Genomic DNA, 25,761 nt, shown 5'->3' on the forward strand with positions numbered 1-25,761 from the left:
TTGCAGCCCTGCTCTAACGGACAAGAGATTAACACTGGGTGCTCCCTCACTTACAAAGCCGCCACTGGGGAAAGCAACACACTACAGGACACGAAGGATGCAACTTAGGAATCCTATGCAAGAGAATCTGCACCACCTCGTTGCCTTAAAGGAACCAACACACAAAGTTGTGAATCTGAGCCCCAACTAAACAAAATGCACATGCCACACATCAAAACTATAATCAGGACTGTTTTAATCTATTAAAACTTTAAAAAGCAATGGGAATATACCCCATCTGTTTTTTTAAAAAACAAACATCTGGCTGTAAATACACATTTCAGTACATCTCAAATACTATAAACTCATGGGGTGGGGTGGGAAAGAGACGTTGTGAAATTTCCCTCACCAGGGCTGCAAGCCACTCAAAAGAGGGAGGGGCGCAGTGTGGAAACCCAAGGCAGCATTTCATGTTAACTATAAGAATTTTGAGTTCCACACAAAGGCATCAAACTAAGCAGCCGGCAGTTCGCAGAAGTGGCTCAGAAACGAAACAGACCAGCTCTTTGCCCCAGGCCGCAACCAGTTCCAGCTCTCAGGCTGCATCCACAGTTCATAAACGTTAAGACGCTTGGAGACTTCAGGTTTGTGTGCCTCGCTCTCTCTCGCTAAGCCCCACTGCAGCTCCTGAGATGCTAAGCCTCAGCATGACTGACATCTGCTTCGCGGAAACAGCCTTGACTTCAAAGGAGCCTGCGAGAGAAGCTGCTGCCTCCTTATTTCCTCCTGTGACGTTAATGGTTTTTGTTTCTGGCAAATGGACTCTCTTGCTGACAGCCTTCATCCTCTTTCATCTTGGGTGCTTAAGACAGGCAGACGCCCCAGGAGTGACACAAGCAGCCCCAGTATGTGTGCAGGTGGAAGGCGGGCGGGGGGGGGGAGAGATGTTAACACTGTTGGCGTGTGTTTCTCTCTCTGGGATTCATAAAAAGAAAACGGGAAGTGTAGGAAAGGGGAGATACCTAGGCGAAGGGTGGAAGTCCAGCTCCTAAAAATTAACTGAGTCAGCTCCATTCCACCCATTGCTTAGGATACCTTGCAGTTTAAAAAACACCCATTGGAAAAACAGACAGGGCATCTTTATAACACTGATGCTGCTGGGGCCGGCGGGGGTAGGGGGAGGAGTAGGGATAACTATAATCATCCACCCACTGATATGCCTCATGAAATGTTTCCGGCAAGAAGTTACGGTCCATTAGTTAGGAACATTCTGTGCAAGAAGGGAGGTGAGAACGAGAACTCTTAAATCCCCTCGGCCAAGATGCTTCCAACCAAAACTCCATCCTTGAGGGCATGTTCCACATCCTTCTCTTCTATCTTCAGGAAGACCTGGGAAGAAAAGGATTTGTCAGGCTGGAAACTGGTAGTCAGCATCCATCGTTGCAAAAAAGCATGGTCTCTAGAGGAGGCCACTCCTTGTAGGACACTGGAAATCACTAGGCCTCCGTAATGGGAAGATGGGGAGAGAGAACACAGGCACATCTGCTATACACAATGCCATCCAAACAGCTCCGCTTCCACCCAGTGCCCAAAGCCCGCATTGCAACAGCAGCTAAATCGTATGGTGACTCCTGCAGAATTTCACAACCTGTCATGGGATTCCCCCACTGCCAATTCCCAAGGTTGTAGAATCAAAGGATTTGAAGGGACACCAGAGGGACCATCTAGTCCAAACCCCTGCAATGCAAGAATCTCAACACACAGTCTGCCATCCAATCTGAAAGCAAACCAGGCCCTGCTTAGCTCTGCAAATGTGCTAGCAGTTTTATTGCTGTGCTACTAGATGGAAGGTGGGACATTTGTGGGCAGAGAGAGGAGGCCCAAAACCATCAGGTACAATGGGTGCCTTGTATCTTTATACTTCCTTCATCCAGCACTTGCTTTCTTCCTCAAGCTGCAGAACAAACCAATTTTGGCCATCAAACAAAATTCAACCATCACGGCTTCTTCTCTTGACAGCTCCTTGCTCCACAAGGATTCCCATTGTTTGCATAGATAAAATGCCATCCTGAGGCAGGTATTCCCCACCTTTTTGAAACTTACTTAGCTCAGGGCTAAGGTTTTGGGGGGACAGGATAGCAGGGGGACCTCCATTATCTTCTTACAGCAGAGCCAATTGCGCCATGGCGGCCCAAAAGTGCCCTGTGAGGCTCCTGAGTCTTTTCACAGCTGCACTGGTGGTGGAAGATCTTACACAGGCAGATCAGCTGATGTCAGGGACTGGTTGGACGCAGAGGAGTGGTGGGAGGAACCCATCTGAGGAACCCCCAAGGGAAGATAACTCAGAGCCTGGGGCATGATGGTGGGACAATGCTGAGTGGTCAGAGGGAAGAGGAGGTTTCAGAAGGTGAAGAGGCAACAGGTCTTAGTGAGCTGGGAGAGTTGGTGGCAGAGAGCAGTCCAGAATCAGAGGCAGAAGCTGAAGCTGGAGCTGGAGAGGAGGGAGGCCAAGAGGAAGAGGTGGGTCAGGTTTGTGAAGAGGCATGGGTGTCTCTCCCAATTGCTGCAACAAGCTCCCCTCCCCATTGGCCTTCCAGAACCAGGAGAGGCATGAAGTGGGGAGTCTCTGATTGCTTGGAAAAAACTCTGGAGAGGAGACGACACTGCTGGCTGTGGGGAGGCAGGGACCTTTAGTCTTGGCATCTGTTTCATGGGGGCAGTTGTTGTGATCATTAGGCCTGACACTCCTGCGCAGATCCTGTCTTGCTAATAAAGTTATCTCCAGCTTACTCAGTGCAAATTTCTGCTGGCTCGCTCCTGTCAACTGACCTGGCAAGGAACCTATGGGTTTTGAACTTCTGCTCCCCTTTGGGCACACCTATGTGCAAGAATGCTGACATTTATTCTCCATTATTTCTACACTTCTCCCTCCTATAGAAGGGTGCAGCCTCTTTCATCAGACTGACAGGAGGGGCTGTGCACTGTGGCTCTCCCACAGAGCTAAAACAAAGGAGAACAAGAAAGATGCGGCAGTTCTCCCACCAACACAGCTAAGGCAGGCAGAGGAGGGAGACAGATGCATTTAAGGAAGCCAGCAGTGAATATTCAGGCATCAAAGCAGCCTGGCACCCAAAGTTTTCCATAGGAGGCTGGGACCATGAACCGCTGGGGCAAATCATCACTGCTCAGCGTTATTTCTTCCACTATACTGGAGTGGTGGAATCAACATGTTTCCAGTGGCTGTGCTGAGGACCAATGAAATAAGGAAACGCTGCACATAGAGATCTTAGGGAGAGAGTATATTCTTAATCTAAATTGGCATTTCCCAAACTTGGGTCTCCAGCTGTTTTTGGACTACAGTTCCTATCATCCCTGACCACTGGTCCTGCTAGCTAGGGATGATGGGAGTTGTAGTCCAAAAACAAGCTGGAGACCCAGGTTTGGGAAACACTGATCTAAATAAATGTAAAACCACTTTAAAAGGCAGGGGGCTAATTCCAATGCCATGCATTTCCACGGCAAAGCACACACCCCTTTCTCAAAGGTTTATTTGCTGAGGGACACAACAATTTTCGGATCTCGGCTCACAATTTAGTTCTGATGTTTACTAGCAAACTGCCCCATCAAATATATCCAGCAGCCCCATATGGAGTGGTACTATTGGGATCATCTACCATAGTACAGTCCTTTCTGAGTGGTGGCAGCTCTCTCCTTGCATTGGGATTCTTTTAGTTAGAGATGCTGAGATTGAACATGGGTCCTTCAGCATGCAGAGCATGTGTTCCACTACTAGATTATGGCCCTTTCTGAGAGGTGAAGGGGACCTCGGATACTGCCCTCGCCACCCCTGCTGGAGTCCAGGCCATAGCAAAAGTAGATCTGCAGTAGTACCTTAGTCAGACGCACTTCTTTAGTCTTCTTCAAGCCCACAATGCCTCTGGATTCCAGGAGAGCCGAAAGCGACAGGCATTCTGATTGGCCAACAGCTCCTACTTTCTGCTTGCGGCAAACCTTGCTGTAGGCCTCATGCAGCTAGGAGGAAATGCCATTGAAAAAACACAGCGTTTTTGAGTAGAGGAAGCAGGAAAGTGTGCATAATGTACCTTGCTCTCTATGGCTTCCTCCAAATGCTCCAGGGCTAGCTAGATCTCTCTTTGTGGCTTCTAACTGAATAATAGGTCTCCTGTTCATGTCCCGCACAGCCCAGCCAAAGTTGCTGGCAAAGCAACACACAAGTGCTGCTCCACACCCCTAGCATATGAGCACTGCTACTACAACCCACACTTCCACAGCAAGTGGGGGGGGCAGACCATAGAGCTGGAAGGGACCCCCAAGGACCATCTAGTCCAATCCCCTGCAATGCAGGAATATGCAGCTGTCCCATACAGGGATTGAACCTGCAACCATGGTGTTATCAGCACCAGGCTCTAACCAAGTGAGCTATCCAGACTGAATTGATGGTGGAGAGACACAAAACCCTTCCACCCCACAGTAGTTTAGGATGGGTAGAATAATACTCAGAGACAAGACAGAGGTTTTTAGGGTGCAATGCATGTAGCCTATGCTGCACCAAACACTACTAAAAGACATTCCAAGCCGTCATCTTCCACTCCGTTCAAACATAAAACTTACTTCTGTAAGCAAACAGTTCTCATTAGCTCCCATGGCCTTAAAAAACAAACAAACAAAAAACAAGGACGGGAGACATAAGAGGAGAGGAAGAGAGAGGCAGATGGAGCCAATTCCCTTGAAGGTTTTTTTGGGGACTCTAATTCTTTGTGTACTGCACGTCCCGCATAAACAGCCAAACATTTTTAAGTGGGTCCATGGTAGGACTCAGAGAAACTACTTGTGCACTTCTTCCTTTGTGCTCCCAAGGACTCTGGTTTTAAGTGACGAACTCTTGTGCTGCAAAGCAAAGCCCCCTGCCAAGTAAGAGTGACATAATACACTAGCAGTGGCAATTTGAAGAGGTTGGGGGGGGGGGCAGAGAGAATCTGCACACTCACCTTTCCCAGAGTCACCTCTTTGGTTTTCTGTTGCCTGGTTAAGAGCAGCAAAGAACAGACCAAGATTTTCTGCTGCAAGGGAAAGGTATTGGCATCGTCACGGCCTGCACCTGAGGCCAAACGGTCACCGTACACATCAGAGATCACCCGGGATACGTGGGCCAGTCCCACCCGCTGGGGTACTGCTGAGTCTGTGGCTGGCTTAGAAGAGGATTTGCCTGAGGACGGGAGAAGTCAGAAAGAAGACAGTGAGCAGCTGAATGAAGAGTAAGGCAGTGCAGGTAGAGATCAATAGGAGGGTCCTGGCATGGGTTGTATCTTCAAAAAGTAAAGCTGCATTCCCATATGATTATTGCACAGTGGTACCTCGGATTACAGATGCTTCAGGTTACAGACTCCACTAACCCAGAAATATTACCTCGGGTTAAGAACTTTGCTTCAGGATGAGAACAGAAATCGTGCTCCGGCAGCAGCCCCCATTAGCTAAAGTGGTGCTTCAGGTTAAGAACAGTTTCAGGTTAAGAACGGACCTTCGGAACGAATTAACTATTTAACCCGAGGTACCACTGTAATGTATACACTCTTCTTGTGTTTATATGCTGCCTTTTGGCCAAAGAGCTCAAAGTGACATTGCTAGAGTTCCCAGGCAGTCTCATACTCAGGAAATGACCAGACGCAGACCAACTCGCCTAGCACAGATTTAAAACAGTCTCTCTGCTCTCCATCCTGCCCATTCTGAAGCAGAAGCAACAGATGTCCACACCATTTATACATTACAGCAAATGAGAAAAAGATGAGGCAAGGTGGACCCAAAGCTATTGCAACACTACACATTCAGAGTACAATGTCCCTAAGCTGAACAGATTTTCAGTTCATTTTGGGAGATGCTTTGAAAACCGAAATCGCTTGTTTTCCTGCTCCCTGGACGTAGTAGTAGCTTCACACCTGCATTTGCACTGCTCAAGTTACACTTAAAGCCAGTGCAGGAAAGACAAGGAGCAGGTGTTTGCCTCCCTCTGCAGGGCTGACTGCTGGAAGGGAGAACATTTTTCCCATACCAGCCAGCTGCACGTTCCTGTCTCCCTTCATCGCTGCCCCCCACATCCCTCAGCAAGGCCTGAACAAGTCCCTGGGAAGAAACGCTACCAACTAGGGTCAGGAAAGCATTTAATGAAACATGACAGCACTGCACAGCAGCCTAGGACCTGCTCAGGGGGAAGAGCAGGGAGGAAAGCTACTTACAGGCAGGCAGCAGTTTAAGCACAGTTTGACTCTTCACATCTGACTCCACAATTTCAATGGCCCTCCTAAGGACAAGAGTAACATTTCAGACAAAGGCGTTAGTTCCCTGCTAATGCTTTTTATCAATCCCCAACACTGGGCTACTCCAGATTTTCTCATTAGGTTGTCCACTGAAAGACCAGTTCCATTGGGCTATCCATCCTTCAATTCTCATCTAGTCCCCTTGAATCGATAGATGGAAGACAGGGCAGCACTCACAACATAGGAACGGACTGCTTATAGACACAGGTTTGTTTGGACAAATATATTGATATTTGGAACGAGGTTATACAGAATATAGTTGGCTCAATATTTAATATATATGATATAGCACTTTTTCCACTTTATTTTGTACGATTAAAAAAAACCACCACTTTTAAATATTATTAATAATAGTAATAGTAATGATAGCCATAGTGATCATCATCTCCCATCTGGCAGCAGATATTCCAGCAGGCTGCAACAGTGGGAGGCATGGAAAGCAGGGCCCATTCCAGGAGCAGCTTAACCTGTGGTCCTCCAGAGGCTGCTGAACACTATACCACCCATCATCCCTGACCACTGGCCAGGCTGGCGAGGGTTTCTGGGAGTTGGAGTTCCATGACAGGTGGAGCATATGCCAAGCCAACCTCCCCTGGCCCATTCCAGCAGCTCCGTTAGGCTCCTCCCATTTCCATTCTGGCGGCTCATTTATATGAAACTAGCATTTTAAGGACTGGCACTTGAGTTTCCTTATTTTGTCCCACTTCCCCATCCCTTTACAGCTATGGAGGTAGGGAGCAAATGGTTTGATTAAGCTTATCTTCCAAAAGCAGTTGCCCAAAAAGATTGAGAGAGAGAAGAAGAGAAGAGACTGTGCCTGGATGTAACCGGTTATGGCTCCTGACCCATCAACAAAAATCAACAGTCCAGAAAGACTGTGTTTCTAGGCTTTTGTCTGTTGTCATAACAAGGTACCTAACCAGCCCATAATTTTATCATACCATGTAGCTGTTCTGTCTTTCTCACCCCAATCCTGCTCTCAAAGCAGTGTTGAAAAGTCACAAGAGGGAAAACTATGCAAGCAACCCCCCCACCCCCACACATGGGAGACCTGGAGTGGCACATGCATGGCCCATTAATGGGAGCTCATTACAATCTTGCCTCTTAATGAGACTAACGCTCTATTTGTTGTAGTGGAAGCGATGCTGGAGGCAGTTCTCAACCCGAAGCCCCAGTGCCAACCACTGTCTAATTTGGGCACCCCACGGGTGGTGTGGAGCACGGCTAAATCTCTGCTTAAGTTGACAAATACTCAAATCAGACTTAGCTTAGCCAAACAAAACTTAACAAAACTTAGCCAAAACTAAAGATGTTTGGACATATACCCTAACTAGGGTTGCCATATTCCCAACATTTTTTTTAAGGTCAAAGTTGCTGAACTTTTTTGGGACATCTTTTTGTTGATTTTTTTTTTTTAAGTGTACCCGCTTTGCCATATGTCAAAGGGAAGGGGGGTAAATTACACTCTTCTAGTTTTCATTTATTTTAGGGAAAGAGAATATATTTAATGCTCCCATTAAATTCAATGGGCTCTTAAAATTGGCTAAATGCTCCCCTGGAATCTGTTGTTTGATAGGTTTTGTATCAACTTTAGTCAATTCATGTATTTCTCCTACTAGTTTTCAGTATTTTACAAAATTATTCAGGGGCAAATTTTAATGCGTGGAAGGATAATCTGCCTCTTACAAGATTGCAAAGGTGGGGATCTAACAGGCCTAGCTGGAGGGTGTTGGGAGAAGAGCATAATAAACAACAACAACTTATACCTTGCCCATCTGACTGGGTTGCCCCAGCCACTCTGGGTGGCTTCCAACGGAATATAAAAAACGTAACGAAACATCAGACATTAAAAACTTCCCGATACAGGGCTACCTTCAGATGTCTTCAGAAAGGTGTATAATTGTTTATCTCCTTGACATCTGATAGGAGGGCATTCCACAGGGAGGGTGCCACTACCGAAAAGACCCTCGGCCTGGTTCCCTGTAACTTTACTACTTGCAGTGAGGGAACCGCCGGAAGGCCCTCGGAGCTGGACCTCAGTGACCGGGCAGAACGATGGGGGTGGAGACACTCCTTCAGGTATACAGGACCGAGGCCGTTTAGGGCTTTAAAGGTCAGCAGCAGCACTTTGAATTGTGCTCAAAAATGTACTGGGAGTCATGTACTTCTTTTAGGACTGGTGTTATATGGTCCTGGCAGCCGCTCCTAGTCACTGGTCTGCCAGCCGCATATTGGATTAGTTGTCGTTGTTAACAAATGGAAAGAAAGGGGAGCACCATAAAGTGAAACACACACACAGGCAGCTGGACATCTTATATGTTGGGCCCAAGAAAGACGGCCGCTGTTTCCTCCCAAACGGGCTGATGAGCCAACCTCTGAGGTCTGGCAGGGAGGATCCTACCACAGTCTTGTTTCCTTTTTCCAAACCTATGAGCAGCTAAACCCTATTCCACACACACGCAAGAAAGATCTGTGCCAACATCCCTGAAAAGTAACAGCCGTGCCCTTCCTTCTGCCAAGGGGTCACGTCTATCATCAGCCTGTGCTGAAGTACATGTTTTTATCCCCCCCCCCCCAAAAAAAAAATGTTGAGTCAAACACAGGAAGAGGCAGCCACCAAGCAAATGCCTGGGCAAGGTCAAGGAAGGCAGGAAGCAACTCCCTTAAAGCCAACTTGCAAGGGAAAAGGAAGTACTTCTAAGCACCATAAAGATGTCTGCTTGAGTACTGTTAATGAGAGCCTTTTGCAATCCAAATGTAATTAACCAATCTATAATCGCAGCAGGGAGGACCAATTCCTCTCACCCTTCATAGGTAATGGGCTGTGAACGTTTCCAGACATTAACACAGTCAGGAACAGGAAGCACCCTCCCCTCTCACCACAAAGGCATGAGGGCTCTCCCCCGCTCTCTCTCTCCCTCCACCTCCCAGGCAGGGGGACCAAACAGCATAATGAAGCTTTAAATCACATCCCACATGCGCTGTAATTAGCTCGGGTTTTTAAGAGTGCTATATATTCTTCACCTGCAGATGTCCAGAGCTTTGCGCGCATCCCCAGAGACAGCAGAGACTTTCCGAGCACAGAACTGGATGGCGGCGTGGTCCAGCACCTGCTCCCCTGACACCTAAGGGACAGGGAGAAGAAAATAGGAGCTGCAAGAGAAATCTTGGAAGCTCTGCTGCGCGACATTTTTCTGGATTCAGTAAAAAAAAAATACCAAAAGGGTTTTGGGGGCATGTGTAAAGGCAGCTCCTTTGTAACAGCCCAAGAACTCTTTGTTTTGTCCAACTTACAGTCTTTAATCCCCACCCCCCTGACTTCCGACCTTATTTGTTGCCACCAGGAAGTGGCATAGAGACATGGAGAGCAAAGGGCTTAGCAAGCAACAAGACAGGCTAGGACTGATTTATCAGTAAATACAATGTCAGCATGCTGCTGCCAAGAGGGCTGCGTGGAGCTCCTGGATGTGCATGTATTGCACCAAAACTGAGGGAATTTAATTGACTGGCGATCTGCTACCAGGCCACGTTCAAGGTCATCATCCATCAGTTGGTTTCAGATGTCTTGTAAATACATTGTCCCTTTTTGCCCGAGCTTTCCCTGATCCACAGGTTTGGACCCTCTTATTACTCAATTGCCATTTTTATCTTTAAAAACAAAACAAAACACCACTGTTTCACTCTTTTATACGCTGTAACTCTGTTTATGGCATAGCAGCATCTCATTTCCCCCCAAATTACTAGCATTCTGTGCCTTCCTTCACTTTACATAGTAGCCACTGTTCCTCGATCTCGCCAGAGGGAGAAAGTGGGCTGGTTCTCAACCACAGGGAACCTGGAAAGCGCCCCTAGTGCCAAGGCACAGGAGAGGTATATATTCTTCATGTCAAGATAATAACAAATTTAGCAGGGTTCCAAAGCAGAAGTGACTGTGCCTTCTGCAGGACATGTAGGTGCAAACCGCCCTGGGATCTTTGGATGAAAGGCAGAATACAAATTTTACAACAATAACAATGGCAACAACAGGACAGGAATTTTGGAACTCGGCTTCTGAGATCTTACCTGCTTAAGGCGTTCCTGGAGGATGGAGGCAAGCTGGTCTTTGTTGTACGGGGGAAAGTTTAGGAGCTGTGGCCTGCACTTGGGACGGGCTTGCAGGCGGGGCAGGATGCGATCCGTGAGGTCCAGAGCATTGGCTATCCCTACCAGTGAGAAGATATACTTAGAGGCCTTGGAGACATCCAATTTCTATCCTTCTATACCTTTCTATCCTTCTTACCCCATAGCTTCCCACTCACATAGCTTGCCTCTTAAAATAGGAGACCACACAACAAAAACAAGAATTCACATACAGCTTGAAGCGTTCACCTAGAATGCTGACCTTGCACCTGCTGTCTGAAATACAGCTCCACCTACCTTCCCTCTGCATTTGAGGGACCACACGGACTCACAAAATAAGTTCACGAAAAGACCTTATATTCCATCAACGCCTAGCCAATGAATATGACAGAAAAGTGTAGACCTCATATAGAAGCTTAAGAATTAGCAACTTTCTTGTGGCATGCTGCAATAAGCTTGCATGTTCCATTAAGCCACCTGGAGCTCCTGGGTTTCAGGCCATTGCTCAGCCTTTGGTCTGTATCCCATAGGCTGCTCAGTGGAAGGCTGGCGGGTCCTGCATTTTGTACAGGGAACTCGCCCAGGTGGCTTTCCCATCTCCCTTCAGATGTTCTATTTCTGTCAAAGGATGCACTGAACCGATTTACGAATAACTCATTCCTCCACCAAAGGGAGTGAGGTGGGCAGTGGCATACAATCCTGCTGGAGCAAGTGCCTGATCTGGTTTGGGAAGGCCTTCAGGCCAAATGTCCTCAGCAGGTCCACACGCTCCTCACTGCCTCCTGTTGTTCCTCCTCCCTCTGCCTTCACTGGCCTTGTTGCCTTCGCCATGCCATATTCATGTAGCAAAGATGGGCCGAGTCTGCATAAAATCCTTGCCTCCAACTAGTAGGTTCAGACAGGTGACTAGGAAGGTGGTAGCTTGCTCCTGCTTTCCAGACACTTGTGTCGTTCTGGGCCACAGAGGGACGACAGGCGTACAGGCAGTGAATGGGAGGGACAGCGGCAGGAGCGAGGGTACTGTGGCTGGCAGTGTGTGGGTGCTTGAAGATTTCCAACTGTGCCACCCACCCCACAATGCCAGTCCTGAAGTCACGCTCTCCTCTCTTCTGAAACATAGGATTGAGCGTCATTAACTCTTGACACTCACCGATGAGAACGAGCCGGGAGTTGGGGAGGGAAGGCCACTCAAACATTGTGTACAGCACATCCTGTCCTTTGCTGTCCAGCTGATCCATCTCATCTAATACAACCAAACTGTGAAGATGAAAGACGTGAGCACGTGAACACCACCCCAGCAACGTGCTGCGGTAAGAACATCTTTTCTGCCACACTGTCGCAGCATCCAAACACTCATCAAATGCAGGTAGCCCCATGGCATCCTTGGCACAGGACTGAAACTGCACCTCTCCTGCCAGATACCCTATGCTATTGAGGCAGGGAGGGATAAAATATTTCAAATTATAATCACTACCTTCTTTTAAAAAAAGAAAAAATAGTAAATGTTTCTCGCCCTGCAGAAGACTGAATTGATCTCTCAAATTCTTAGGTCCAGAATCAAATTTACCATTATCCAAAAGACTAAGTGTCCCCCGCCCCCCCGCAGTCTGTTATCAAAATATGGGCTTTTAGACTGACACTGCTAAACTCTCTCTGAAAGCAAGCTTTACGGCTCAGCCACATATACTGCACCAAGTGCATAGCAAAGAGAAAGTGCCCAGTATAATAGGTTTTAGATATTATAGCTGTTGTACTAGAATGACCTTTCACGCTAAACCCATATTTCTCAAAACCTCATTAAGAGACTTTTATGAAAGGTTTATAGCACAAAATGTGCCCTGCCACTCAAAACACAACAGTGACGTGAGGATGCCTGTCCAATAGAGGTTATGGCTATCCTATGACTGACCTGCTCAAAACTGGCTAGTTTTAAGAATGCCCCCCTTCTACCACAAAGGGCTTGTACTTACACCATGGGTGCATTTTCTGATGTCAACCGTTTCACCAGCCTTCTGATCACATCACCCCTGGCTGCTTTGTCTGCTCCAGCCTGGCCCAATTGTCCAGCCATTGCTGGGAACACAGCCTGGGAGCTTCTCAGGGCCATGCAGTTTAGGACTATGATCTGACACCCAGCGAGCTCCGCCTGCCAGAGAGACAAAGGAGTGTTTTAGAGCAGATCAAACTTTGCAATAGAGTACAAGTAGTGTAACAAAGAGACAGCAATTCCACAGACCATCACTGAGCAGAAGTACCTGCAACGAAACTGTGGAGGACAGGAAATTACAGGAGGCAACTTTCTTGTGCCTGGGGGACCAATAATCCAGCATGAGGGATGGTCAAATATACTCTCTTAGGCAAAACTGCTAAGCTGCCCCCATCAGGCACAAATTATAAGCATACCACCCTGGAAAGGCAGGTCCTTGAAATCCACTGAATAGCCATGTGTTCACATATATCTTACAGGGGCAAAATATTTTCAATTAGGCAGCACACCAAAGCATGGTCTGTGTCAACCGTAGCTCAAAACTCATATCAGTTTGAGCATCCAAATGTTCAGCTAAGCTACAGTTTAGAATTGTTTGTCTGCTTTCATTTCCCCGCTTCTTCAGCACTTCCTAAATTCACTCCTACTTTTGGAAACAAAGCAGTGGTTGTCCCTATGGTTTGTCAATTCAGATACCACACCAAACTTTAGTTAGCACAAAACCAAGCTTCCTATATCCATCTTAAACCAGGGATAAGATCTGCTGGCCAAATACAAACCACAGTAAAGCTTCCTTAACCTTGTTTTGGAATATTAAAAGTGTAAGATATACAGGCAAAAAGTCTTTTATGGGCATTGGAGAATAATTGCAGGAAAAGGTTCTCACTGGGCTCTGAATTCACATAGTTCCCCCACCCCTAATGGCATATGAGAGAATTCTGAAACAAGAGTAGACCCAAGTTGAATGTTATATTTAACATATAATGTTAAATGCCATCTGTCAGAGCTAGGCAATGGTTCTTCCGGCATTATGTTTCATAGCAAAAGTCTGAAAGAGGACCAGCGTCCAAATTCAAATCCAGCAGTTTTACCTTTAAGTCCATCAGGGCCCTGTTGAGGCAGGCAGTTTTCCCAGTGCCTGGAGCTCCAGAGATATAAAGGCTTCCTGGGATCTCCCTAGAGACATGCTCTCTCAGGAATCTATGAAGAACACCTGTCTCTTTCTCCCTTGCATGCAGCTGGTCCGGAACAGCCGTGTGCAGGAGACTCTTTGCCTGCTGGTAACAGGTGCCTGTATAAACAAAATGAAGACAGGTTTAGAACAAATAAAACACCTCAATATACCTAACAAAAACTATACAAATACTAATTGTACAACTCTCTTCTAACAGACACAACAGTAGACACACACACACACACAAAAAAAGCACTGGATTTAGGAAGAGGTCTATTACAATAAATGAAAGATTACTCTTACTGTCTCTTTTTAAAAGTTCCTTTTATTGAGGTGTTCTATCGTTGCAGCTAGCTGCAGTTGAAAGCAGATTCCTAGACTAAATAGACCCTTGCCTATTCAAACAAGTCTTCTACTGCTCTGTTTTATACTACTGATGTATTGCCTTGCTTTTTTTAACACTGCCTGTAGTTGTTACAATTGTCGACATAAGAATCAAATAAGCATGTTCAAGAAGGGACACCATTCTAACATTAACGTTGCCAATAAAACTTACTTGCAATATTCTGACCAGCAATAAATGACTAAAGATGAAAGGCAGTATGTCAAGCCCCTCTGTGATCACAGCTAAACCACAAATTTCAATGGTTTTTATTCCTTGGCTTCCCTCAAAGCATCCTAGGAAGTGTAATTTTATGAGGTTGCTGAGAATGGTGAGAAATATTCCAACCCCTTCCATGGAACCACAGAGGCTCTTGCCTGCGGGTAAGGTAACAATTGAAAAAGTCTGAAAACCATTTTGAATTTATGACACAGCCATGCCTTAAGTTTTCTCATTTTGTGGGAATAACAGTGAACTAGCCTTGGATTCTGAGGTCTTAAGAGACTGAATTCTTTATAAACCCATTTTTTAAAATCCGAGCAACCGCAGAAGATGTAGTACCCAGTTCTTCCACCATACACAATGCTATTACATACCTTCTTGCTTAAAGAGACGAGTACACACCAGTTCTTTCCTTGGGTGGCGATGCTGCGGTGAAGCGTTAGGGGTTTCTTGACCACCACGAAAGGGAGAGGGAACCAAATTGCTTCCCTTAGTTGGAGATTTGGGGGTTGAACGCTCGCTGAAGAGTAAAGCCCGGCCCTTGGGAGAAGTGGGTGGAAAGCTATTCTCTTTTTTACCCTGCTTACTTGGGGAGCAAGGCAGCAACTGGGTGACATTGCAGAGATTGTCATCTCCTGTGGGAAACAAAGACACACCATGCCAAGTTTAGAAGAAAGCAAGAGCAGAAGAAAGTGAATGTGAAATACAGACAAGAACCCATATGTAAAAGACAAGTTTGTCTGCCCTCTATTTTACCAGAGTTCATGTCTGCCATACAACATGATGTCTTTAAGATGCCTTTTGTTATTTCATTTAAAGTTTCAGAGCTCTTATTATCATAGGCATCATTTAGGAAAAACACAAGCACAGGGCCTGTCAAATGCCTCCTTATTCAGAGAAGTGTTGCTGCGCTCTGCCTGCTCCTTCCCTCTGGACCCTTTGCAATGTACACTTACTGCATCAACCCTACTTGTTCCGACTTGCTACTGCAAAAACTCCAAATGCTGGGTTTAGAATAAAAATAACCACTGTAGGAATACTATTGAGCAGAGCAATTACTTCAAGCACAGATTCTTCAGCAGTACACAAACAGGCCTGCCCATGAATTACTTTTAATCTTTCAAGTTAGCCTTCATGGGAAATAGACCAGATGCTTTGCAAGAAAAAAATAGCCCCAATTCCACTCACTAACTCCAGGTAGGACCCGTCCAAAACCCTGCAGCCACTACCAGTCAGTGTTGACAATACTGAGATACATGGCCTGAAGCTGTATAAGGCAGCTTTTCCTGTGTTCTTAACTCTGGTGTTCAATCTAAGAAAATCTTGGCATCACTTAGCAAAGTCCCATTCATTAATAATAATAATAATAATAATAATAATTTATTTATACCCCGCCCTCCCTGGCCAAGGCCGGACTCAGGGCGACTAACACCAAATATAAATTACAGTAAAACGTAATAGGAAAACAACAACAACAGTTAATTAAAATACGGCTTAAAATACAGCTGGTTAAGTGCCAAGCAGAATGGCTGAGCAGGCTTTCTATGTGTTAGGATATTTTGGTTTGATGAAGAGAAACGCAACTCACCAAGCCGTTTACGGGGGCTGAGAGGCAAGACCTGCTTCTGGGGTGAAAGTGACAGTGGGCTTGTGTTCAGTTTTGAAGCCTCCTCATTCTCTAGAGGTTTGTGACATCTCCTAATCGATTTCCGCTTTGGGAATTTGATGGTGCTCTGGCTTTCAGACTGAGATCTGGTACAAGGCATGGTGGACACTGGAGACCAAAGAGAGCAAATGAAACACACTTAAGTTAAGTGTGCATATGTGTGTCCATGCACATACACACACACTTTTAAATTTCACAAATAGTCTCTAACAGTTACAACTATCCTGTCCCGCAGCGATGCCTTTCCTCCCGCTAGGTGTACAACAAAATAAAGACCTGATTGGAACAGAGTATTTTCCCCTCCTTATTCACCAAAAACAGCTTAAGTCTTACATTTGGGCTTAAGGGGCTAGGCTTCCATACAGGTCTATGAACCCACACCTCTCTGTTTAGCAAGTTATTCACTATCCCCAGACGCCCTTGCCCCTAATGATTAATCATGCTCACCTCTGCACAAGCTCTTTATTTCCCACCCTTTGTTCACAACATGCCCCTCTCACCCATTCCTATACCTTGAAGGTAAGCTCAAGGTTAAACATTGACGACTGTCAAGGTGATAAACCTACCCACCACCTAACATAAAAATTGTTGGCTGAAATAATTCCAAACCCAAATTCCTGCTGGATTCTCACTCTCTGTTCCAGGAGCAGAGGCGTACTGCGTTAAAAATACTCACCCCAACCTGTCTCGTTTTACTCATTTTGTGGCATCACTGTTGTTTTCTTTTCTTTTTATAGTGATAATTAAAAACAACAACCCCAAGACTTATTTTGCTTTATCTGTTTTAAGTACTGTAGCCTATGTTTTTAAATGGTTATTAATACTGCTACCTAAGCAATTAGAATCTGTACTTTTTTTATTATGTGTGAGCCATCTAGTGCTTTATGCCCCTAAATGGTGGCCTGTTAATAATTTTTGAAATATAATTAGTGCCTCTAATGGATTCCCTAAAAAATAAAAAAAAATCACAATGGATTAGGCCAAAGATCCATCCAGCCTGTAACTCTGCTTCCAGTGACAGCCAGGTAGAAGCTTCTGGACATCATGCAAGCAGTATACAACGCCACTCCTTGTTTGTTTCTGTCTTCTGGCATACAAAGATGTACCACCCCTGAACATGGAAGTTCTGTCTGACAGAACAAAAACACAAAACCTAACAACACAGAACTTTATCCAATTTAGTAGAACTTTCTTATTGCTTTCCAACTTAACTCTGACACCCCTCCCCCAAAGGATACCAAGCTGAGTTTTACAGGCTTCCAAGAAATGCTGAGGCTAGAATTACGAAATGTCTACTGGGGGAGAGCTCCACAATGGGGTGAGGGAGGCTACCAAATGGATAGGCTTATACACCACACATTTGTTCAACTGTTTTAAACAACCAGTTCTGGAACAAAGTTAGAGGTGGCAAATAAGAAAAGCCCTTAGTATCCATTCCTTAAAAGGGCCTGGCAGTAAATTCTGATGCCAGAGTTTCCTGCTTTTCTCTACACTCTCCTGCCTTCCTTCCAGAATTAGGAAGGCCAGGGGAGGGGGGAGGTTTCCACTTGCTGATTGCAAAGTCAAGTCTCTCTCTCTCTCTCTCTCTCTCTCTGTGTGTGTATCAGGAAGAAAAAAAATGCACTTTCAAACCCCAACCCCGCCATTAAAAAAAACAACTCTTCAGTAACTTTCGGCCAGTCTCCAAGAGCCACACTGAAGGGCGAGGTGGCCCATGAGATATGTGATCAGATCTCCCAACTTTTTATTACGGTCGGGGGGGGGGCAGAGGGCTTTGAGTTTGAATGGGAGTGGATTCAGGGGTGGATTCAGTTTTGATATCCCCACTCGCGCTTTACCGCTCTAAATGGCTCTTCCCCAAAGCGGAAAGTGAGCCAGGTGGGTCTCACGCCCCTCAGAAGCACATTGAGCGGATCCTGCTCCTTGGCGAGCGTGTCCTTAGGGCCAAAGCGCCAAAAAAAAAGCCTTTGCAGCGGGATGTCTCACAGACGAACCCCCCTTTTTTCCTGCCCGTTCCCTTTTAACAGTTTTCTTAATTCATTGATAACAGCAGCAATAACCGCTTCGCCTCCCCTCAGGCCCCCACGAAGCCCCTCTCTACTCCAAGCGCCTCCTTACAGCCAGAGCCTCTTTCGCGCGCCAACATGCGCACCTACCGTCAACCCGAACCTGCGGAGCCAAAGGGGCGCGAAGCTTCTTCCCGCAACCAACCCGCTTGACGAAATGAAGCGACTCCGCCTGCCCGCGCGTGGCCAACCGGCCCCGACCCGCCCATTGGTTCCCCGGAGCGCGCGCGCCGGACCCGCCCAGCCAATCGCCGCTCTCCGCGCCAAACCTGAAACCTTCCGTCTGCCCAACTACATCCCGCCGCAACCGCCCTGGGCGTTCCAGCCAATCGCCTTCTTTCCCGCATCGCTCGGGCTCCTCCTATAAGGTTATGTGGTGTTGTTTTTTCCCTCCCTTCTTCCTTCCAAGGGGCGAAGTAGCGCACAGGGGACCCAGCTTCCGGTTTGATTTTGGAACGTTGATCTCGCGCTCTGGGCGGGGCTTCCAAAGCGGCTTCTTCTGATAAAGCCTTTTCTCTCCCCCGCCCTCAAAGCTCTTTCCCCCATCAGTGGACTACAATCCCCAGAAAGCATTGCTGCAAAATCGAAGCGATATTGGGAGGATCACGCTGGGATATGTAGTCCGGAAATGCGTGAGCGGCGTTTTTTGCTTTTTTGCAGGCTGGGAAAGCAGACGAACGCTTCCGAGGCTTCCCGTGGCTGCGGCTTTCTTGAATTCCACGGCTTATGGAAGAGCAAAAGAAAGAATACTTTTAAAGATAGACTACTAATCCCTCTTCTGTGGTCGGTGAGGCACATGAAAGGTTTTTTCCAAATGAGGGATAGGAATACATTTCTGTGCGCTGCATAGCACTGACTAGAATACAGTACACTAAAGGTGGAATAACAGTTGCTTTGTATTTCAATTGCAATAGCATAATTGAGGGCCACCTAAGAAGCGGAGCAGAAGGAATTAAGACAGGCACCGTCACCCTGGTTCCATCTCCTTACTGAGCTGCTTCGAATCCCTTCTCATAGTAGCCCTTTAAAACCAACTGAACAGTCAGGAAAGCAGCTTAGTGAATGAGCCCTAAACAATCTTGCACCGCAGCTTCAATCTGGACTTACTCCTTTCCTCTTAAATAATTTTTATAGAAAGAAAGGGTGCAGTCCAGGTCTTGCAGAGGCACACCTGGGATCCCTCTGTGCCCTTAGCAAGGAGTTGTGTCAGCAACCCACCCCACAAAAATACTACTATAGCCACATTAGAATTTACTACATTTTATGTGACCCAAGTACACAAAGCTTCCGGAGGGAGGTCGAGAAGGGTGAAAAGTTTGCACAACTTTGGGCCACGGTGTGAGGATGGGAAGCGTCTCGCGTGTTTGATCTCCGTCATGATAGAGCCATTGTGTTGCCACACACGTATACATAATAAATTCCAGAGTGTAATAGATCATTTTTACGCCCTCAGCATGGCCGGTTTCACCAACTCCTAGGTACGCTTTTGAGGCCTTGGGGTATTTCTGTTCAGAGTCTCACATTTCAAGCGGGTGTGTGTTTGTGAGAGAGAGAGAGAGAGAAAATGGAACTAGAATGAGGTGTACCGTGTAAGAAATACATGTATTTTTGTTATTTATATCTGCCTTTCCTCCAGGGAGCTCAAGGTGGTGTATAAGGTTCTCATCCCTCTCTATTTTATCCTCACAGCAACCCTGTGAGGTAGGATAGCCTGAGAGACTAGGTCACTGAGTGGGAATCAGAACCCTGGCCTGTGGGAGAAAAGGGCTAGGTGGCAGTGAATGGGAAGCAAGTATGTTTGTTTCCCTTCCTTTGCTTCTTTCAAGGCACCCATATCTAACATAGTGCTTGGAAATTCTGAAGGGTTTTAGTCAGATATTTATGAAATTTCAAGTAGCCTCGAGTCCACACAACAGAGAAAGATATCTATATATATATATTAAAAGCTTCATTGTGCTTACCCATGCTCTACATGTTCAATTAGCAATATTCATCTTGAAGGCAGAGAACAAATTATGCAAACCACTGTTTGTATTTGATTAATTTATTAGATCATGGACACAGACTCAATTCTGCATCAGCAGACGCAGTTACAATTTTAGTAAAGACAGCACCACTTACTGTGGGTCAGGTACAGTGTCTTGCAAAGTACTGAAATAGTAAAAGAGAAGGAGGCACTATCAAACATAGTAGGTTGGAAAGAAGAGTAAAATCCCTCCACCCTCTCTTCAACCGGCCTCTCAAGAGGCTTCACCAGATACTACCTTCATGTGTTAAACCCTCATCTCTACGGAAATGACGAGGACTAGTCATTTCCCCATTAAAAACAAAGGTAGGATTACTGTATGATGAATGATATGGATTTAGGAGGGAGAGGAGCTGGCCTCGAAAACAAACATGCTCTGCAGAGTGGGCAGGATACTGTGCTGTACTGGAAGTCTCAGGGTATGTCTTGTAGCACAGTTATTCACTAACCCTTCTCACAAGCCCTCTACCAGCAATTTTGTGAAACGGGGCATACAGCTGCTGCTGCTGCTAACTCAAATCTTAAACTACTGCCCTCTGCAAATAAGCCTTAGAGGAACTGGCAGGAATTGCTCTTTGGAGCTCCCATTAGGAAATAAATTCAGGAAGAGGGATGCTTAGTATAAAAACTGATCACGTACTCCATTCATACAGGAATACCGAAACCGTCTGTGCTTATTGTGATAGCTCACAGTTCATGGAATTTAAGACTCTCTCAAAGCATTCTGACCATTTTAACAGCAAAAAAACAAACACCAAACCGAAGGTTTTAAAAAACACCAAGGGTTTCTCCAAATGCCACATCAAGAACACAGTTGCTTATCTTGTAATGGGATAAGCAAATTGTGTAAGAATGTTATAACCCTCACAGAGAAAGATGCCTCACATGATTCTGCTCACAGCAAACGACTCAAGAATCCTGGGATTCTTCACTTGCAGGCAGTCTAGATGAAGCTTTTCGAAACCTTTACAAAAGCAAAGCAAAGGTCATGGGGCGAACGAAAGGACAGTTTTATCTTAAAGGCAAAGGGTAGACATGAAACAAAGTAACAGTGCAAGAGACCAAAATTCTAGTTCTTGAAACCACAAGAAGTGGCTCTCAGTAGTGTTTCTTCACTTAACAGTAATGATACTGTTAAACCAAAGCTTAACATAGGATACAGAGTGCATATAAGCTTGCAAGAGACAAAAGATTGACCAATATCCCACACACACAAACCCCCAATGGGAGCCACCTGAGGATAAGGCACAGCGAGTGAAACTCTGAAAACTTGCTATTCAACAATGGGCGTGTTGCACCCTCCACAACAGCCTCTGCCCTGGCACACTCATGCAGTTTCACACTTCAGTTACAATGGAAGACTAGTAAGAGAAGGGCTGGGTGTGCACACAAGAACCTACCCAAGATAACTCAAATCCTATACCAAGAAATGTGGAATTCTACAACCTATTATACAAATTTAGCCAATTTGCATGATTCTGTTTCTGCCCCATTTGCTATTTCTAATGCTGCTAGTCATGCGTTAGTGTCAATGAACCACACAGAACAATGAAGGCTTCTCTTTCCCTTGACCACCAGTAAGCTTATCCAGCTGTTCCACTGCTTAATATTCCACTAGGCACTGCCCACATGTTTTCAAGCACCTCTTGTTGGCTACAAAGGACTAGAACCATTTTTGACTCCCCAAAAATGGTCCAGGTCCATTTTCAGAAAACAGAGTTCTGCACCAGGACATGTGAGCATCTCCTGCACTTCCATGGAATAATGGCACACACAGTACTACTGATTCAGAGCTGTAAGCAGCCAGTCCTCTGAATTTGCATCTCCAATATTGTGCAGTTATTCTTGGCAGCATGTGCGTCTTTCACAGCTTCACAACATAGAGGCTCCTGCATGTCTGCATTGCGCTGCTATGTTCTATCAACCAGCATCCAAACCTGTAAGGCAACCGTTTCAGGAAACCAGGCAGATGAGGCCCAAAAGCTGCAACCTGCATTACACTCTTAAGATTGGTCTTGTCCCTATTTTCCATATGAAGCCATAGTTAAAATTACGGTTTAAAACGATGGCTTAGTGTTATGTCTGAACCCACCCCGCAAGTGGTAAGCCAAGAACAAACCTTGATTACCAATCATTGGTGGTTTGGAGTAAAATAAATCAAGGTTGTGGGTTTCGACATAATGGTAAGCCATAGCAACACCAGGAGTGCAGGAGCAAACCACCCACAACTTCAGCAGCGCCTAGTAGCACACTGCATGTTCACATTAAACCACAGTTTATTTTAACTATGGTTTAATATGATGTGCAAATCAGGCCACTATGCATTTTCTTGCAGCTAATCCTGGGGGAAAAAAACACTTATCAATAGGGACAGCTGTGGAAATGAAATCAAAACTGGTATCTTGATCACCATTCCTGAATCTTTGTTCAGAGAAGGAAATATTTGGAGCAATAAAAACTTATCCTGGACTGTTCTTCAAGATGTATACAGAAAGACACATGCTTCAGTCCTCTATCTGAAAACAAATACAAACAAACAAAAAACCCATGCCAGAAGATGACCAGGCTGAGCATGGTTTTTAATATACATAAACTTTTTCTAGAAGGAATTGTATTCAAATATGTGATTCCGTCATCTGCAGCCTGAAATGGTACAGCCCAGGGGGGGGAAACTTCATTGCTTGATTTTGCTAAAAACAAAACTAACTGCTAAGAGTCTCCAGGCATAAAGTATGTCTGCCACCTTCAGCAAAACTCAAATACCTTTTGGCAGAGTCAATGAGCTGGGAGAGCAAATTTGAGGTTTTCATCTTGGTAGTGGGTGATGCGAGTTTCACATTTGTGGTTTTTAAAATGCTATATAAACCTGGTCTGAGGTTTTAGGACAGGATGAAATAGGAAAATGTCTCTCTGTGTGCCAGGTTCCCCTTGTACAAACACACCTGGTCAATAAGGAAATGCAAAGCCACCCCCACCCCAACCCGTCCGTCCCCCCCCAAGGCAATAAAAACAGACCTAACATGGGGAAAAAGGAAGGAGGAAGAAAGCAGTGCTTTGGCCCAGAATGTGCAAGTATAACACAGGTGCCTCATTTAAGAAGTTTTAATTCCACTGCCATTTTGAACTTAGGAACCCCCTTCACAGTTGCTTCACAAAGGGTTTATCTACGGGAAGCTAACATTATAGGGAACATAATCTTTAATAAAAATTAAACACACATCAAAAATGCACAGTGCATTTAACTTCTCTTCCCAGCAAGCTATGCTGGGTAAGACTTAATTTTCCTCCAGAAGAAAAAAGGAATTCCTCCAACCAAGCATTAGCCCTCAACATGAGGGACTGCCTGGTCATTAACATAAAAGTGGATGAATTTCCATCATCCTTTAAAAAAAAAAAAAAAAAAAAAAGATTAAGTAGAAGGTGAGGGAGCTTTTGTAGTGTATGGCCAGCAAGCCTACCTTGATCCTATATTACAAACTTTTTACAACATACAAAATAGATCAATATTTATGATTATAACACGTATTTCCCAACCTGCAAGTTATTCAAGAGTAAATATACACAATAATTATAACAAATCTGGTACCAATCACATGACAGAAGTACTGTGTAAGGCAAAAAAAAAAAAAAAAATCAACCAGCTAGCTAGCTAGGTCTGATGTTATAACCATCTGCATCAAGTATAAAGAGCAGGGGCCAAGAAGATGACAGGAGTTCTGCTTCTGTTTCAGGATCAATAGTGTTCAGCAGAGAATGGGATGCATCTACTTCTGGGAAGCAGTGTAGCAGTGATTTCCGAGCAGGCCACCACGCATGGAGACAAAGCCACACCAAGAAGAACATGTGCAATCTACAACTGGAGTGTATTTCTTGCTTACTGGTAAAAAGGCAAATGAGAATGCCGCTGCTCTGACCTCAAGCCCCAAATCAAGCACTCTGAGATCTCCCTCCGATGGCAGGCCAGGTTTTCCGTGCTACAACCAAGACACCTAGATTGCACAGGCGACACTTCCACAGGGGGAGCAACAAGCACCCCAACAGTCACGTGCACAGATGGCAACTCTCCTCCTCCTCCTCGTGTGCAAGAAGCACCGAGAACATGATCACCTGTGTACAAAATATATTGCATGAAGGGGGCTCTCTAGTCACCCCCAACCTTAGCAGCTACTTTGCTGGAGTGGATTATTAACCGTCACAACGATCAACTCCAAGTTAGGAGTGATCAATTTACCGTTTAACCGTTTGCATTTGCACACACTGGCTGGGGGGGGCGCTGCTTGGAATAGGATACCACTCATAACCAGAGCTGAATGCTTCCCTATCTGACTTCCTTCCGGTGCCTCAGGGTGGGCAGGCAGCCGGGACCCACTCAACCCTCAGCACAATGGTAAGCCCCCAAAACACGCCTGCTGCCAGAGGGCATTAATACATTGGACAACTCCTTCTCAAAGCTACCCACGGCTGGAGGAGACAAGATGGGGCCGTGACTTCATTCGTGGAAACAGTAGGAAGTGATCTTTCCGAAGAGGCAAGACAGTCAATGTCACAGTCTGAACAACAACTACAACTTGGGACCTAAAGTGCACTCTGCCCTGCATGGCCGCGACATTTGCGCCCATGGCAATGCCATACGTGTGGCAGTAGCGGCTGACAGATTATAATCGGCATTATTAGGAGTCACAGGGACTTGTACTGGAATGCTAGCAGCCGACACTCAAGGGAAAGATGACAGCTTCAGATCTGCAGGACAAGGAGCGCTGCAGCGATGGAGTGTAAATGTGCACCCTGAATTTCACTTGTGCTATCATGGATGCTGCTACATTTGTATAGCTTTCCCCATTTAGAATTAGCTCCAAGCAATGCTGTTTATACTAATTTTCTCCCCTCCTCTCTTCAAGTTAACCACAATTTTAACGTGTTAGTATGTAGTGTCTGCATTCAAAAACGGAATAGCTATTTCAGTCCTTCTAACGCTCACCTCTTAAAAAGAAAAAAACCAGAATTCCCCACTTCGCAGGCATTTCTCTGCCCTACGATAGGCAAAGATCAGTTGCTTCAACCTGGCCCAGAGATCCAAAACAGTCCTGTTTGGCCTGCGTTTCTGGAAAATATTCACTGGACCCTTGATCTTGAACAGTAGTTGTTTATGAACTGGGGTGGCTCTTCCCTCCATGACACGAATGGCAAGGGAAATGAGAAACCCACACAGATCTGCAGAAAAGGGTTCTCAGCCAGCTGTGCCAAGAGACGTCCTTTTAAGTCCAGGTATGAAATGCATAGATGGAAGTGAGTAATGGTAGGCTTGTCCGGGTTCTTGAAACAGTTTGGGAGTCGGGGGAATCAACAGCAGGAATGTATTTTTCATGCAGGTTTCTGAGGGAAGGGAAGGGAGGGGAAAATCTGAGAACATAGGTCCATTTTTTTTTGGTGCTGTGGAACCATGCCCAGCTGCTGTTTTTCACCTTGGGATGGGAGGCAGAGGAGGGGCCCCACGAGTAGCTGAAAAAGAAATAGACTGTTAATGCCACAGATGCATCACCATAGGAAGTTAGGCTCTACAAACATGCTGATAATAATAATAATAATAATAATAATAATAATAATAATATATTATTTATACCCCGCCCATCTGGCTGGGCTTCCCCAGCCACTCTGGGCGGCTTCCAAAAAAAAAAAATTTAAAATACTGTACTACATCAAACATTACACAAAGCAAAAGAGATTATTATTATTAGTAGTAGTAGTAGTAGTAGTAGTAAGTATACCACCCTTCACCCAAAGATCCCAGGATGGTTTACAACAGAAAAT

The 25,761-nt window shown here is 45.6% G+C and overlaps 2 protein-coding genes across 7 annotated transcripts in view; both read right to left on the bottom strand.

The window, feature by feature from the left end:
* Positions 1-215: 215 nt before the first annotated feature.
* On the bottom strand, positions 216-18,117 carry CDC6 (cell division cycle 6). Of its 2 annotated transcripts, none has more exons than XM_080978311.1 (12): positions 18,018-18,117; positions 15,784-15,969; positions 14,570-14,830; positions 13,509-13,708; positions 12,401-12,576; positions 11,581-11,687; positions 10,374-10,513; positions 9,336-9,436; positions 6,231-6,295; positions 4,989-5,206; positions 3,871-4,011; positions 216-1,368 (listed from the first exon to the last, which is right to left on the bottom strand). In XM_080978311.1, the coding sequence occupies exons 2-12, from the start codon at positions 15,959-15,961 to the stop codon at positions 1,282-1,284; spliced, it is 1,674 nt and encodes a 557-aa protein (XP_080834437.1). In that variant the 5' UTR covers positions 15,962-15,969; positions 18,018-18,117; the 3' UTR covers positions 216-1,281. The 2 variants fall into 2 exon arrangements, with proteins under 2 accessions (XP_080834437.1, XP_080834436.1); XM_080978310.1 differs by having other exon boundaries at positions 17,980-18,073.
* Positions 18,118-19,955: 1,838 nt separating this feature from the next.
* The window catches only part of WIPF2 (WAS/WASL interacting protein family member 2), a 31,413-nt gene continuing 25,607 nt past the window's right edge, over positions 19,956-25,761 (bottom strand). For all 5 annotated transcript variants that reach the window (XM_080978337.1, XM_080978341.1, XM_080978340.1 and 2 more), the window contains one exon: positions 19,956-25,452. In XM_080978337.1, coding sequence (XP_080834463.1) covers positions 25,412-25,452 — 41 coding nt within the window. In that variant the 3' untranslated portion in view covers positions 19,956-25,411. The remainder of the gene's footprint in view (positions 25,453-25,761) is intronic.

This window comes from Podarcis pityusensis (genome assembly GCF_964106645.2).
Source record: "Podarcis pityusensis genome assembly, chromosome: 13".
NCBI lineage: Eukaryota > Metazoa > Chordata > Lepidosauria > Squamata > Lacertidae > Podarcis > Podarcis pityusensis.

What these genes read in the sequence shown, in the direction of transcription:
- CDC6 (XM_080978310.1), bottom strand. Translation starts at nt 18,007, where the DNA reads ATGTTGGCGCGCGAAAGAGGCTCTGGCT. An exon ending in GGGCCCTGATGGACTTAAAG is followed by an intron (nt 12,577 to 13,508) that starts GTAAAACTGCTG and finishes TCTCTCTGGCAG; the next exon opens with GCGGAGCTCGCTGGGTGTCA. An exon ending in AAAGCTCTGGACATCTGCAG is followed by an intron (nt 6,296 to 9,335) that starts GTGAAGAATATA and finishes TCTTGTCCTTAG; the next exon opens with GAGGGCCATTGAAATTGTGG.